This window comes from Periophthalmus magnuspinnatus, chromosome 7 (assembly GCF_009829125.3).
Source record: "Periophthalmus magnuspinnatus isolate fPerMag1 chromosome 7, fPerMag1.2.pri, whole genome shotgun sequence".
In the NCBI taxonomy this organism is placed as follows: Eukaryota; Metazoa; Chordata; class Actinopteri; order Gobiiformes; family Gobiidae; genus Periophthalmus; species Periophthalmus magnuspinnatus.
This window is the reverse complement of record NC_047132.1, coordinates 6,055,135-6,071,038: the sequence shown is the minus strand read 5'-3', so window position 1 is coordinate 6,071,038 and position 15,904 is coordinate 6,055,135. Positions and strand designations below refer to the sequence as shown.

At 39.8% G+C, this 15,904-nt stretch overlaps 1 protein-coding gene across 9 annotated transcripts in view; it reads right to left on the bottom strand.

The window, feature by feature from the left end:
- LOC117373255 (ankyrin repeat and SAM domain-containing protein 1A) overlaps positions 1-15,904 on the bottom strand; it is a 63,290-nt gene that overhangs the window by 13,278 nt on the left and 34,108 nt on the right. For 5 of the 9 annotated variants that reach the window (XM_055223323.1, XM_055223319.1, XM_033969192.2 and 2 more), the window contains 4 exons: positions 14,086-14,555; positions 4,805-4,858; positions 3,297-3,366; positions 1,122-1,231 (listed from right to left, as the gene is read on the bottom strand). In XM_055223323.1, the coding sequence (XP_055079298.1) occupies positions 1,122-1,231; positions 3,297-3,366; positions 4,805-4,858; positions 14,086-14,555 (704 nt within the window). Of the gene's footprint in view, positions 1-1,121; positions 1,232-3,296; positions 3,367-4,804; positions 4,859-14,085; positions 14,556-15,295; positions 15,482-15,904 lie in introns of those variants that run through there. The other 4 variants (XM_055223325.1, XM_055223324.1, XM_055223320.1 and 1 more) reach the window with 2 other exon arrangements.

Below are 15,904 nucleotides of genomic sequence, written 5' to 3'. Positions count from 1 at the left end.
TTCTGTATTTTAACAGGGCGCTCATGAAAAATAGAGTCTGGTATTCCCATTGTGCTCTCCCTGTTAAAGATACATTAAATTAAATTGAAAATTAAGTAAACCCTTACTTTAAATATATGAATAAAATGGGTGGGTAATTTTATTTAAAAACATGTGAATGGCTAATTGGGCTTCAATTAACTAAAACTTATACTAAAGACATATGATCATCATTTTGAAAGACTGGTTTCTACAAAAAGTTCAAAACATTTTCAGGAAGCTACTATGTGGTCTAGAAGCCATTTAAAGATGAAAATGAAGAGAAAAAATGCCAGCTCTCTGCTTTGAAAAAGATGAGTGAAGGAGGAGAGACTCAGAGACAGTAGAAGATTAAGCCTCAAGATCGACTTCAATGGTTTGAGAGCAGAGAGCAGAGAGGGGGGCCCCAAATGTACAAAGTGTGGTTATATAAAGTGGATTAGAAACTTTCTGCAGGTATTATTCAGGCTCATATCAGTCACGTACAGCCGCCTCAGCCTCTGCAGAATGAGTCTGGGTGATTTAAGAACAGGATTATGTCTGGCTTTGACATAGAATCCAACACTTTTGTTCTGTTGAGCTTTGTGGGGAGATTATGAACATGTTTGCAATTTTGAGAGCAAGCATGAACTGTAAAACTACACCTGAGTTTGTAGAAATGACCAGTTTAGGAGTTTTAAGCCCCTTTAAAGGCAGAAGTAACAGAATAGTCAGGGAATCGTGCCTGATAACGGCCTTCATCTCCTCTGGTGTCTCTTCAGACCTGATCTCTGACAAATCCATAGCAGCAGACTGATGACGAGTGCTCAGGGCTGCAGAATACTCTGTTCTGTAATAACATCTCACTGCTCCCTGAGATGTTCAGTATCAGATGTGCTCACATCTGATGTGCACACACTAATGTAATGACTAAATGGAGACATCCGTCTGATACTGTGAAATACACACACACACATACCCCCCCCCCCCCCCACACCCACACACACACACACCCCCCCCCCCCCCCACACCCACACACACACACCCACACCTACATACATATATACACACACAATATGTTTTGTCTAAGAAAACTAAAAAGAAAAGTTCAGGTAAAGACTCACCATGTAGTGCAGGTCATCGAAGCCATTGAGCAGCAGTTTGCTCTCGTACTGGGGCAGCCCCACGTGCTCCAGCCAGTCTCCCACCGGCTGCTCCAGGAGGCGGCCTGCACCTGTGGACAAGGGGAAGCGCTTGAGCAGAGAGAAGCCTTTGAGCCGATAACAGCGGCACTCGGACGATGAGATGTGGCATTGCCACATCATCCTCGGCCAACACAGCCGAGCACAGCAGAGCGGCAGGGCAGACAGGGTGACAGAGGGGGGCAGCACCCGTGAGACAGCGGGGGCTGTGCGGAGGCTCCCACAGGTCCAAACTCAAACACAGGAGATTACACGTTGTCTACAGCTAACACATTATACAGTCAGTTTGAAACATAACTCTGAACAACTTTAAACTTCACTAAACTGTATAAGTCAAAGTGTAGACACAGGATCACACACAAACAGCTGTCAACAGATGTATCCTGTAGTACTGAGGCCGAGCACCAGTCACAAGATAAGATTTAAGTAAAGCACTTCTTCAGACAACAACTTAATCAACATCACTGCATCACATGTCACTGCAGAACACAGAAGTAAGTCATTTTTCAAATCTGATTTGTTGATTATGTCATCACAAAATTCCAAGTCTTTTCTGTTGATGCCATTTAAGTAAAACAATAATCCATGTGTGTCTCCAGTCAGGTAATTCCACAGGAGTTCAAGAAGTAACTAGGTCCTTAAAACAGATTCCTCTAGCGCTCATGCAGTGTTCCTCTTTTTATCCCACGTCCTCCCAGGTTCAGCACAGGTCCAAAATCAACTGTCCAGCCACTCCTTCAGAAAAACACAGGCTCACAGCAGCAGGGATGCAGTAGTGCCCTTCTATTGTCCTGACTGCTCATAATTCTGCTGCCTGCAACCCCCTCTCCTCTCTCCCTCCCCCTCTCCCTTTCTCACCCTCTCTCCTCTCACTCCTTTCTCTCTCCTCCCTCTACAACCCTCCCCCTCCTATCTCACTCCCTCCTCTCCCTCCCAACACACAAGCAGTTTTATTTCTCCCTCCACCTCCCTGTGGCACTGCAGGTGGCTGCTCCACTGGCTTTACGTCACATACTAATGTCATGAGTATATAAATGCATTTTAACTTAGACTCATTAACATGTAATCTATAACATCTTACATGGTCCAACCATGACAAAATTCATCTTAATGCTAAAATGTATGCTAGACCAAAACAACTGCTAAAAATTGCAGTGGTCTCATCTTTCCTGAAGCTACAAAGCCAGGCGTGCTTATCCCCAGACATACATTGCAGTAAATATTTAAACAGCCCGCTTCATTGCAGAATATAACAACCAGGGCACTTGCACAAAATACCACCAAGTCTACTGCAACGCTTCAGTAAATACACAAACCGTCTAAGCAAAGGCTATATTAAAAGTGAATGAAAAATCAAGAGGTGATTAAAGTTATTGTTCAGCGCACAAAGACCCCAAATACATCAAGCCTGCCCAGTAACATCCATACCTGGGATAGAAATTAAGCTATAACCCTATACTTCTATACCTATTAGCTAACACTAACTACTAACTAACTGGTCACTGTTATATTGCAGTACATTTCACCCATTCTCACTTACAAGCACTAACTAATTCATGCACGACCACACACACTGCAGGGAAAGCGGGGACACAGACTGAATGACTTGAATGAAAAATGCGCCTAATTGCAATTGTTGGACTCACAGTGCACATTTTAATTATGTCCAGGAACATGCACATTTGAGAGACACTGGAATATTAATTGCTAAGCTAATACCAGATTCACCTGAAAGCACATTTTAATATTTTGTCTTGTGAAGGCAATTATACTATATTTCAAACGGCAATTTTCCATCGTTCGTGAATCATTCAGCCCGTTAAAGGTGCGCACTATGTAACTTTTCTGGTTAAGGATCAGACATCGGCTGGTTTCCATGGAAATGTTATTACTTTGCCTGATTTTTCCCACCAGTATAGCATTAACGTCTATCCATGGAGACGCCACCCGGACAAGGTGAGGACACATGTTTTTCCAAGTATTTCTGAGCAATAAAAACACCAGGCTTTAATGTTTTAATTGACTCAGTGTCCTAATACTACTTCTACCAAATACTACAAAGCCATAATGAGTAGCAGTAGAAGGAGAGTACTGTACCTGGGGAGGCGTACTGCTGATCTCTGGAAAAATCAATGCCTGCACCAATCAGTGTCATGATCTTCTCGATCTGTGGAGAGACAGAGGGGGGTTAGAGAGTGGCACTAACACGTCCTGGGACAACCTCCACCATTCACAAGAAAATGCCCAGAAAACTCAAGAAACCGCATTGCATATGGTTTCACAAGAGTACAAAAAGGTCAATATCATGCCAGAGAAATGTGTTATTATGTTTGCAAACCGATGTCGTCAATAGAATAAGCAACATACTTAAATAATACACCCAAATTACATGAAGCAAAAACAGTTCAAAGATCACACTGGTAACCCCACGTTAGTACAATATCATAGGCAATATATAAAAGTAACAGATCACATGTACAATTACAAATATCACGATGCTTTGTCATTTCACTGTTTTATTTACTCAAATATTTGCATGCAGACTAAGAAGTGATGATTTTATTGCATTTAGATGCGTTGTGAAAATGAAAAAGCAGTTCCAATTTTAAACTTGTCAGGTCTTTTATGCAGTGATATTAGGACTGCAGCAATTTCCATAATGTGATTGACAGTGGAGGTGTTGTACTTGTCATCTACTGTCAATAAAAGACTTTGGCAATATGCAACGTCATTCTGCAAAGTCATTTTGGCAGACTGGACAATGTACAATAAAACCTGAGCTTTTTACCCACAATCAGAGTGAAAAATAGGCTTAAAAGGTGCACTATGTAACTTTTCTGCCTCTATGGAGATGTTCTAGCCGTGCCTGGAATGTTTCACTGTATGGCATTGAACGTATCTACCTCCATGAAGACGAGCAGGTGCAGGTTACGGTCAGATCTGTGGAGAGACGAACCCGAACGCCTCCGCTTGAATAAATGCAGGGTAGACTTATCCTTCAATATATGCTACATGGAGGAATAGTTTTTGTGGGTCACTGTTTACTCTGTGCACTTTTTCTTTATACAAGTGGAGAACTTTTTGGTACTTTTCTGTAGTATGATAAAATATGGCTGTAGAGGGTTGAATAAATCACTTTTATGACTCATTACAGATGCAAACTAACTACAAAAGTGTCTCATTCTGCTATTTATTTATTGCAGCTCATGTGTTTAGAATATTTTTAGGGATAATCCTGCTTTAGGGTTATTGTATCAGTGGCATACGTTTGTTTAAATAAAAATATATGTTTAATGTCTATATTTACTACAAAGCAGTAACATCTCCATGCAGACAAGCAGCTGGCAACCCGACCAACAGAAAAGTTACATAGTGCCCCTCTAATATTCACTCTGAAAATTTGTTTTGTATGATACCAACAACTGCCTTAAATGTCCACCACAGAAACATTACCTTCAGAGTGAAAATCTTTAAAGAGAAATGAATAATCTTTGTGTAGATTATGTCATTTCAAAACAGCTGAGAAGAATGCCTCCCACCAACCCAAATGCCCCAAAAGGAGAATAATTAACCCCAAAAGATTCAGGAGAACACACGGCTCTTACAGGGTCAACAGAATCAGGACTCTCTGGTTGTGTGGTAAGTGGTGCAGTCTGTGTCTGCAGAGAGAGAATCTTTACATTTATGTGGGATAGACACGGCAAACAAAAGTCAAATTTATGTAAGTCACTACATTATAAGAACCTCAATAATAACAATAATTATCTAATGCTAAACTGTTTATTATGCAAGACAGAAAACTAGACAAAGAGACTAGAAGGGCTTATTTTGAGTGTCTATAGCATGGACACCGTATTACCATCTCAAAACATGCACAGGTCTCAAACACAAACAGCGTCTGGTGGTGAGACATCTGATTCCTTCATTCATTTATCTCTTCTCTTACTCAGTATCAACAAACTTAATGTTCTTTTTCATGGCATCCAGAGATTTCCCCTTTTACTGATAGTTTGCGCAAATGAAAATCTTCAATACATCTCTATTTTAAAACTTACACTATCAAGAGATCAGACAGTTATCAAATATTGTATCTGTCCAAGTACATGAAGAATGGTTTTTATTGTTATTAGTGAAGGGTGTCCTTGTGTGTCCAAGCATCAGCAACTAACTAACTTGTACTGAAAAACAATTTGAACAAAGCTCTTGCATACTATAGCTACCAATTAAGCTACAAATTAAAACTTCATTCAGTATACAGGAGTATACAGGAGACAACAGAGGCTACAGAACTGTATGACATCAGAGACACGCAAGGTCTACCTGTATCAGAAAAAATAAAAGGAAAAAACTGAAAAACTGTGGATTTCTGCAGAATTAATTTGATTTTATTTGTAAATCATGACCAATGAGCTCCTTCATTTCACATGTATCATTGAGAAAAACGAAACTGACTGCATGATCACATTTGAGTGGGCTTGAGAGGCACTGGAGGACGTGAGGACCAGACTGATATCAACCTGTACAAAAAATACAGAGAGATATCAGTCTGGACGTGGTGAGCAACACCTGGTCATGATAGATGTTAAGCACAGTGGCACTTTAGATGTATTATAGATCTATCTAATATTCCAACTAGTTTTCCATACTTTTTCACAGTTCTACTAGAAAAAAATATATTTAGTATCAGGTGCAAACAACATTTAAAGAAGGAGCTGGAATTTAGTGAGAAAGCTTGAAAACTTTGTTCTTATCACAAAGACTCGAACTGCAGCCCAGTAGTTCCCTTAAGGTAAAATACAGCAGTACTTCACGGTCCAGCAGTAAACCAATAATGAGGATTAAAAACAAGCAGAGAAAATGGAGTTTGTTTTTGTGCTTGGTGAGAGAGTCAATAAGGACAGGCCTGAGATGAAAAGCAGTGCATTGTGGGAGACAGACAAAGAGAAGGGGCAAGAGTCACTGAAGAGGTGCAGGTCAACAGCCGGAGAGCGCCCAGCGACCAGAAAGAGTTAGAAAGAATCAATGTAGAATCAGTCCCATGTTACTGTGGTATCAATAACAAGATGGCAACTCTAATTTTAAATGGAACATAAGCAATGACGGTACATTTTTAATACTTATGGACAATTTCACTTTGTATCTGAATGCTTGGATTAGTTGTTACTTCTGGCACAAGGTAAAATTAAAAACTTAGCAGCTTCTCAGCAAAATGCTTTGGGCTTAGTTTAGTGAGGGGGTATTGGCATTTTAAGTAGACAAGGGCACTTCCTGGTTTGAATTTATACGATACATCGAACAATACATCCTCAACAAATTGTATGGACGTGTTATTGCTGTGCCTGGAATGTTCTACAGTGTGGCATTAAACTCATCTATTCAGTTGTAGGTGTTCAAATGTTCATTTTTACTGCGAGCATGGACTCTTTTCCACAGATCTGATATTGCTTTTGTCTTCATGTTTAATACTGTAGAAGATTCCACGCAATGAGACGCAAGAACATCCCCAGAACATCAACTACAAAAGTTACCTAGTGCATCTTTAAAGATAAATTAATTAAATAAAGTCAACTACTTTTGTTAAAACTTCCATAAAGTCCATTTAGCACTAAATAATGTTTTGTTTTTGAGATGTACAAAACAAAACATTGCATTTTTTTTCCCTATAGATCCAATAACAACAAGTCTACTCTGAGTTTAAAAGGACAATTATTTTATTCAGGATTCTGGGCAGAGAGAGAACATTGTGGGCGGGAGAAAAGACATCTGCCAGTTCTTGTTGTGTGTGAAATAAAAGCCGCTGCAGAGAGAGTGTGCCCGAGCCCTGTGGCCCCAAATCAACGCGCTGGCACCACCACAAGAGCACCATGACAACCGTCCACCATTCAACAGCAGCATCACAGGGACCCAACGCACTGGCTTTAGAGAAAGAGGCAGCCAAGTCCTCAATGCCACCCTGCCGGGGACAAAGCACTGTCAGCACCAGCCAGAAATATAACGAAATGAAACTAGCTTCAAAGTAAATATATATATGCCATCTTTACAAAAACGTTCTAACAAAAACAAGTTAGGGGAAAGGGTGGGTAATACAAAAATAAAAACAAAAACTACATGTGTTGGCATATTTAACAATTAGAAAAGCATGAAGTCCATCAAAAATGCGCTAAAATGTGGTTGTGAATGTCTTGAGCAGAGGTTTAAGTATCGCACAAGTGAATTAACTGTCAAATTAAACAAAAAAGGTACCATCTTATACTGTAACAAAGCAAGTTTAAAAGCCTAGTGATCCATCTATGTTACAATTTGAATGGACACAATTAGCAAACCGCAAAGGCTGCAGTTTTTTAAGTACCATCATTTCCTCCACAAACATCAAAACATCCTGTTCAAACTTGTACAAACATGGCCTGAGATGTGTTTCCTGTTCAGTAGTAGTTAGTCAGGTCATGTTTGTTTCTGCCATTTTTTCTCTTAGTAGATAATGTTTAAAATGTGAACTTTTAACAGAATCCTATTATTAAAACATAAATCACAAATCTAATTGCAGTGTTCGTCAAGATAATGTTTTTCCCAGATCGTTCAGTTCTAATTGATGCTGAAACTCGTATTCAAAATGAGTAGTTGTATAACAACACAACTATTTACAACAACTTTTGACATAGTGAACAAAGTGAGGGGGTATTAAGAAGATGCATGCCTCTCTCACTCTCAATTGCTCTTTCTCTCTCGCACTCTCCCTCGTGCCCTCTCTCCCTTTTGCTCTCTCTGTCTCTCTCTCCCCCTCTCATTCTCTCCCTCTCACTTTCTCTCCCTCTTGCCCTCTCTTTCTTGCCCTCCCTCTTTCTTCCTCTCGCTCTCTCCCTCTCTCTTGCTCTCCCTCTTTCTTCCCCTCGCTCTCTCTCCCTCTCTTGCTCTCCCTCTTTCTTCCCCTCGCTCTCTCCCTCTCCGTTCCCCTCGCTCTCTCTCCCTCTCTTGTTCTCCCTCTTGCTCTCTCTTCCCCTTGCTCTCTCCCTCTCTCTTGCTCTCCCTCCCTCTCTTGCTCTTCCTCTCACTCTCTCTTCCCCTCGCTCTCTCCCTCTCTCTTCCCCTCTTTCTTGCTCTCGCTCTCTCTCCCTCTCGCTTGCGCTCCCTCTCTCTTCCCCTCGCGCTCTCCCTCTCTCTTCCTCCCTCTCGCTCTCTCTTCCTTCCTCTCGCCCTCTCTTCTTCTCTGTTGCTCCCCCTCTCTCTTCCTCCCTCTCGCTCTCTCTTCCTCCCTCTCGCTCTCTCTTCCTCTCTGTTGCTCTCCCGCTCTCTTCCTCTCTGTTGCTCTCCCGCTCTCTTCCTCTCGCTCTCTCCCTCTTGGTCTCTCTCTCTCTCTCTCTCTCTCTTTCTCTTGCTCTCCCTCTCTTTCTCTTTCACTCCGTGCCCCATGCGGTTCTGTCCTGCAGTGGTGAAGAAAAGGCTGCTGCTGCCATCGAGATAAATACAAAGACCAAGTTTGGTTTGATCTGTAGGAGTGATATTGTGTCCTCTCAGTGTTTCGGCTAAAAGAGATTAGAATAAAGGCAACACAAAGAAGCGAGTGATGTTTCACGCTGAGTTTAAAAGGAAAAACACATGTACTTAACAACTTTTCCCTCTTCACTTTGTAGCAACTTCAAAATTACAAGTAAACAGCAAAATCATCCAATTTCTTCCTGATCGTGGTCCTTCTGCTTACTCACATCAGATTTAGTGCTTTAAATGCCATTTAAATAGTCTTAAATGTCCAGAAAACAAACTAAACCTAACTAAAAAAAGGTCTAAACTAAAATTAAACTAAGACCAAGACAAACCAAGAACAAAACCAGGCCCAAGACTGAACCCAAAACAACAAACATCGTCTACAAGTACCAGCAGCTAAAACCACCGCATTAGATTAAGTTCTATAAATACTAAAACGCTCACTGCGGAAATATCCAATCAGAGAAAATGCAAGATATTTCTTTTGTTACTTGATTCGTTTATGAAAGGTGGACAAGATTAACGGGCTTGCCAACTGTAGGAGAATCAATACTTACAAAAGCTGGTTTCATACCGCAGCTGTGGCCAAGTGCAAATTGAAAATAAAGTGTAAAGTGCAGTACAGTTCTTAGCAGTCTGCCTCTCCTCTGTCTCCTCTATGTTGTCATCTTCTGTCTGATCCCTAGCACCAATACCAGCGGCCCGTATTAGCATAGCGCTTTTTACACTCCAGCTAGCACACCCCACACACGGAGCAACTTAAATAGAGGGATGCATAGGCCAAGACCTCATGCAAGTCAAATGTACTCAAGGCTAGAGTAGTCTATGCAGGAGCTGAGAGACAGAAGCAGTAGAGGAGTGTGAGAACTTGAAGGAAAAAAATCTATCGTTCTTCTTTTCTGCTTCTTACAGTACGCTAGATTGGGGTTTAGTCCCTGCACCCTTTTGCCAAGCGCCGTCACAACTCAGCAAAGTGTTTCTAATTAAGTAGTCGTGAACAATATGGCCGGCTTCCTCGGGTTTTCCCTCCATTGCTAGTCCGATCACAATTCCCCCGTTATGTTAAGCGCGCTGAATTAGAAGAGGGAGATATATGAAAAACGGATAGTGTAAATTGTTGTTTATTTGGAGATATGCGTAATTACAATGGCTGCAAAATGTGTTGACTGAAAATAAAACAGCAGAAACCACAGAGTCATTTTCCAAACAAGAATAAACAGCAGTATTCTTGTACTTTTGTAGTTAAATTTACAGTTCATTCACGATATTTAAAGTGCTCATATTACGTAGTTTTCTGATCTAAGTTATAATGTTTCCTCGTCACAAACAAACCTGGAGTTGTGTTTTCTTTCATTCACACGATTAACACAAAACTCTGTTTTAAAGTGCTAAAAATGCTTAAATATGCACTCTGTTCCACCTTGTGATGTCATGATGTGGTAATACAGGAAGTGTTCCTCTGTGTTTTTAAACTCCATACACCTTTAAAAGAATAATTTGCATCATTTCAGCCCTGGAATTGCCCATCTCTGTTGAACTAAAGGTAAAACGTAGCTGTTAATTTGAAAACTACCACTTCATGACATCACAAGGTGGAACGGAGCATTTTGAGCTTTGGAGATGTAGACAGGGGTTACTCAAACATGTGTAAATGAAACAAAACTTAACTCCAAGTATGTTTTTGAGGAGGTAACAACATTACCTCCTTAAAGCTCAAAAGAACTACATTTTGTGTAACATGACCGTTAAACCATTTATAGGCACTGATTAATTCATATTGATCAATTTATTTTTGTTTTATCAATATTGCCCAGCCCTACACTGATATTAAAATATGTATCCAATTATTACATGTTTTTATGCAATTATTTAAAAATAATAATTCATTGCATTAATAAGTAAATATGTGTCTACTCATACCTTACCAGTCACATGGTTTATGTTTTGAAAAAAGTGAGATAGTTTCTGTTTTTAACATGCACTTTGGACATGGGGTTTTTCTTTTCACATTTCACTACATTAAAAGTAAGTAAAAGTAATATTACTTTGCACTAGAGGGCAAAGGAGTTACAATAGGGGAAAAAACCAACCCCAGCACTGAAAGCAGACTTCACTTTACTCCAACTTCATTAAAGAGAGTGCACTCTAGGTTTCAGCCAATCAAACTTTAACTACAGCTCCCTCACGGCTCTCATTTACCATTCACTTTAGCAGCAGCGGAGTGAATATTTCCATTTCAACTCAACGCTCAACACAGCCTTATTTATTCTCTGAAGAATCAAGTCGCTAGGACAGGGGTTTTCAAACTCCGAGTACTATTTCTTTCTGCTTTCCAAGGACTACTGAGACAAGACCAAAATTAAATCCAAACTCTGACAAGTTTGAGACAGGACAATATTTGTGATGAACTAGGATTACATGAAGACTGTGTGTAAACCAGATCTAAACTAGGTCAAGCTCCTATAATGCAGAACAAATGTATTTATATAGAAACCTGACATGCTTTACATTGTATTATTCCTTCACTCAACACTATTATAGCCACATCTGCCCCGGGTTAGACTGACGGAAAACGAAGCTGTCAATCTGTGCTATCGACTTTACTACGCAAGGTAGATGAAATGTCTTGCCCAAGGACACACTCCATCATTATAAAGAATAAAAAAATAAAGACAACACTGAAAATATTGACTACCACAATTACGAAACCACTGCTCACGGCTAAAGTGCATTGCCTTCTGCTGTGTGGCACTTGTTCAGTAAATGACACCTACTGGGAGAAAGTACTCATAAATAACTTAAATGGTGGAGCTGCACAAAACCTACTTTCCAAATAAGCCTCGGAGAACTTAACAGTGGTTGAGCTAGCGAGAATGAGTCAATATCATGTATATATAACGTGAAATAAACAGGTTCGTCAAGGCCTACCAATGCTTTCTTGTTGCTGGAATACGGAAGCAAGTAACAAGCAAATCAACAAAAATATCAGTTTACACAGTTGAGGTCATGAGATTATAAATACTACTATTCTAATACATGAATAATAAATGAAGCCCCCCATATCAGGTTTAAATGACCATCTTTTCTTTTATAAAGCTACAATGTGCAGCACTTTGGATGCCATCTTGTTTATAAAATAGCGAATCCCTTATTGGGTGTATTCAGGTCACAAAAATAATCATAACAAAAAATAATCGTAGGAATATTAGGGGCAAAAATACGTTTCTTTTCAGTCTGAACTTAAATTAAACCTAGGCCTGTCATGATAATAACCATATCAACTTTGGAACGTTGGAACTATATTTTTGAGAGGTCAGTATTTATCGTGTGTACATTTTCTTTGCACCACTGGGGAATTTTTTGTTATTTTTTGGTTATATGACAAGATTTAAGGTGTAAAAGGTTGAATTAATAACTTCTGACTCATTACAGATGCAAACTGAGCACTAAAGAGTTTCATTCTGCTGTTTATTTATTGCAGCTCATGGTTTTTTAACAATGTTGTAAATTTAGAATAGTTTTTGCGGTTTAAATCTGCTCTTGGGTTATTATGTCAGTGGCATAAATTTGTTTTAATATTATAGTTTATCATCTATATTAACTTCAGCGATATATTCAACTGTTATCATGACAGGTCTAAGTAAACCTGATGTAAAGGGGTTTTTATCTTGCCGTTTATGCCACATTCCGTTATTTATCCAGTTGGAGTTTATAACGCTAGTCAATGTTAATTCACTGTTGTTTCTGTCAATAATTTCTTCACACAATAATTGCAACACTAACTTTAATATTATAACATATCTAATGTGCATAAACAAGAGTGGAATGGGCAAAGCTTTTGTAGCTATAGTGAAATCCAAATGTCTAGAATATGGCACCGTTCCTGTTATAATGCGCCAGACGGAACAGTAGTTAAAATGGCTCGTCTTCTTCAGAGCCTTATGTTGTCGTCTGGAGCTTCAGAGAGCTCAAGACAATAGCTAAATCTCCCATTTGTTTGCTCTTCCCAAATACCAAACCAGCTTCATCTGCTCTGCGTCTCAATCTTTTTATTTCCATAATCTTTGCTTTTCAACGCTATTCAACTGTTTATCTGCAAGCTAGACAAAACATCAAAGACCATACTGCGATGTTATTCCGCTTTCAATAAGGAAAACCTATAGACTAAATCAATATCATTTTGTGTAAAACTGGAAAAAAAATAAAATAAATTAAACAAACAAAAAAAAATATGTTGAATTTGTAACATGCAAGAGTGACTTGTTTACATGAACTTACTCTACTTGTTAAACTAGAGAGGACTGCCAAGGCTGTAGAGTGAAATGTTTTATAGTGCATTTCATCTGGTATACACAAATGTTTTAATGTGGTATTAGCTATGGATAAGCTGACGCACAACTAACAAACAGGGCTTTGTGAAGGAAACAACACATCATTTCAAAGAGGAATCCAGGACAAGCTTGGCACATACTTTTGAATACACGCTCACATTCTCACCATATATTAGGAAAAAACATACACTAGAACCATTACTACTACCCACAGACTGTATAAAGAAGTGGAGTACGAGAATGATGTCACCCATAGTGTACAGCTCCAGACAAATGAAGCTCATCTAGGCTCACAGTTATGGGGGGAATTTGGAGCCGAATTCCATTTTTGGCATTCCGACCACAAGTAACATAGCAACCAAAGAACCAATCCGGTCAGGTCTCCTCATTCCGGAGGGCAGGCACCACTGGTTTAGCAGGGAGCGGACGCTTAACAATGCTGTCAATCAAACCTGTTGTGACCTCGGGGGAAAGAAGGTGCCTAATTTGTCCGTTGTTAATGTTCATATCTTGATTTACAGATACAACAGTGAAATAAAAATACCAGGATCATGTAGAGCGGGTTAATACGAACATTTTAAAACCAAAACACAAGCTTGACAACAGCAGTTACAGAGAGAGCACAACATTTTTTTCAATAGAAAGTGAATTAAAGCCAGGTCAGTTATGTACATTTATGTATACAGTCTATGGTACTACCACTATAGAAGCATGGCTGTTTCTGCAACTACTATTTATACTACAGCGCAAGTACAAACTTAAGTCAGTTAATTCAGCATGTTAATCTTGAGTTGAGATTTGATTCTGAGTTTTATATAATTTCATTGTCCTCATAAGACGTTGATCATTTGTTATGTTATGTTTCTAATTGGTTTCAAGACATGATGGTATTACTTCAAGCCATCTGCAAGTTGGACAGGTTGACTGCAGTTGTAAAGCAAAAAATAATTAAACAAGTCCAATAATACAGGTCTAAAACACTCCGCAAATCAAGATAAGACATCATGAATTAGCATCATTTAACTGCAGTATACTTCTATCCTGCTAAACGCGCTCATGTGTTGACATATACATACCTCGTCCCATTCCGAGGTGAAGGAGGGGGACTTCTCCAGCCTCTTCTTGCCCGTGCTACAGTTTGACACAGACTCACTGCGGTTGGCCAGTGCTCCATCCTCTTCATTCGGTGGTGACACCAGGAGATCCGAGTCCGATTTGGATAGACTCCTGGCCAGTTTTAGATCTCCAGGAGGGCGCGTCCGACAGGCAGCTCCGGAGTCTTTTGGTTCCTTGTTCACAGTGGCATAAATAGCTTTGGGATCACAGTCTGTCAGGATAGCCGCCATATTGGGACGGTTCGGCGATGATGATGATGAAGGAGATGCTACGGACACTTCCTGGTTGGGTTTTGGAGATTGGCTCTGATTGGTCGATGCCGCACCTGGGATTCTGAACGGCTCCTCTCGGCAATCAAAGACGGGAGATGATCCGTGAAGGAGGCCGGTGAATTGTTCTGGGAATCCTGCTCCTTGGTTTTGGCTTGGGTCTGGACAGAAAAGGAAAGACACAATTATGAGCGAGAGGACTAGTAACGTTGTGAAAAGTGGACTTCTGACTGAGGGGCAGAGACTTGGAGCAGTGCTAAAACCTCCCACACAAGCGCTGAAACAGACCTGTAATTGTTTCCAACCATGAGGGAGCAGAGAGAAGAGGGAGAGAACAAGAGGATGTATGCTGACTTAAGAAATAACAGAATTCCTAACACAGCTTTGAGTCAGCTGTATGCTTATGTTAGGGTTGTTCACATGCTTAAGACGTTCAAGTACATTAGAAAATAAGAGCAATAGGTCTAAAAATAATAAAAACAAAGCATTGACAAAGACTTAAATCATAATGAACCAATGTTTTATTAAGAATGATCAGTCTTTGTAACTTATTTAAGGAGTTACGTAGTTATTAAGCCTGAATTGTTGTTAACAGAAATACATGGTCAATTACAAAAGCAGCTTATTCAACTAGTGGTTTCATGGAGTAAGTGATAAAGATGCCAAAAACTGTACAAATGCAAACAGTTTTGTGCTAAAAATGACTAAAATAAAGGCTTTATATAGTTTTGTTAGTGTTTTTCCCCATTGACCTCACTTAGAATTAAAATGTTACAGTTCGATATTACTGATCTTCTTTCTTAAATTCAAGACAAAAACTAATACATTAAGAGTTTCATATTTCTTAAAGCACCACCTTGTCGCAATACTAAAATCAATGACCAAAAGTGGTTCCACTTACATCAGCTGTCTTGTCCAAACAACCAGTCTCCTCACTGAATGCTAAACACACAGAGGACCACTTTCCTTTTCCTCCTCCTCAAAAATCACATCCAAACACGCCCATTTTTCATCGCCGCCTAATCGACAAAACTACACTATTCCTAAACTAGCCCTGTACTGCCTAACCTCTTCTTCACTGAGGCAGACTGTTGTTGTTGCCTGTCGCGTGTCACTCAAGCTCCTCTGTTTCTCGTTTCTAATTCTAGCCTCGTAATGGCGGCTGTGGAATGGAAATTTGAATCGGCCAATCCTGCGTGCCCCTGATAATTAGGCCTGTGACACATGGGGAGGTGACGCGTGTGTGTGTGGACTGTCTGAGGGGACTGGGTCAGGGTGTTTGGTGACAAGAATCTAGAACAGGAAACAAGTGGTCGGTATCACCATTTTGCTCTTTAAAGTGTTTTAGATAATCAGAAAATGACATGCAAATATCTGAGAGGGAGTTTGGGACGTGTGTGAGCAGAGGGGGGTGGAGCAGCCAAAAATCATATGTACTGTAGTGTTTTCACAATACTAAAATTTCAAACTCGAATTCAATACTGATATATTCTGTAATCGACAACATTTT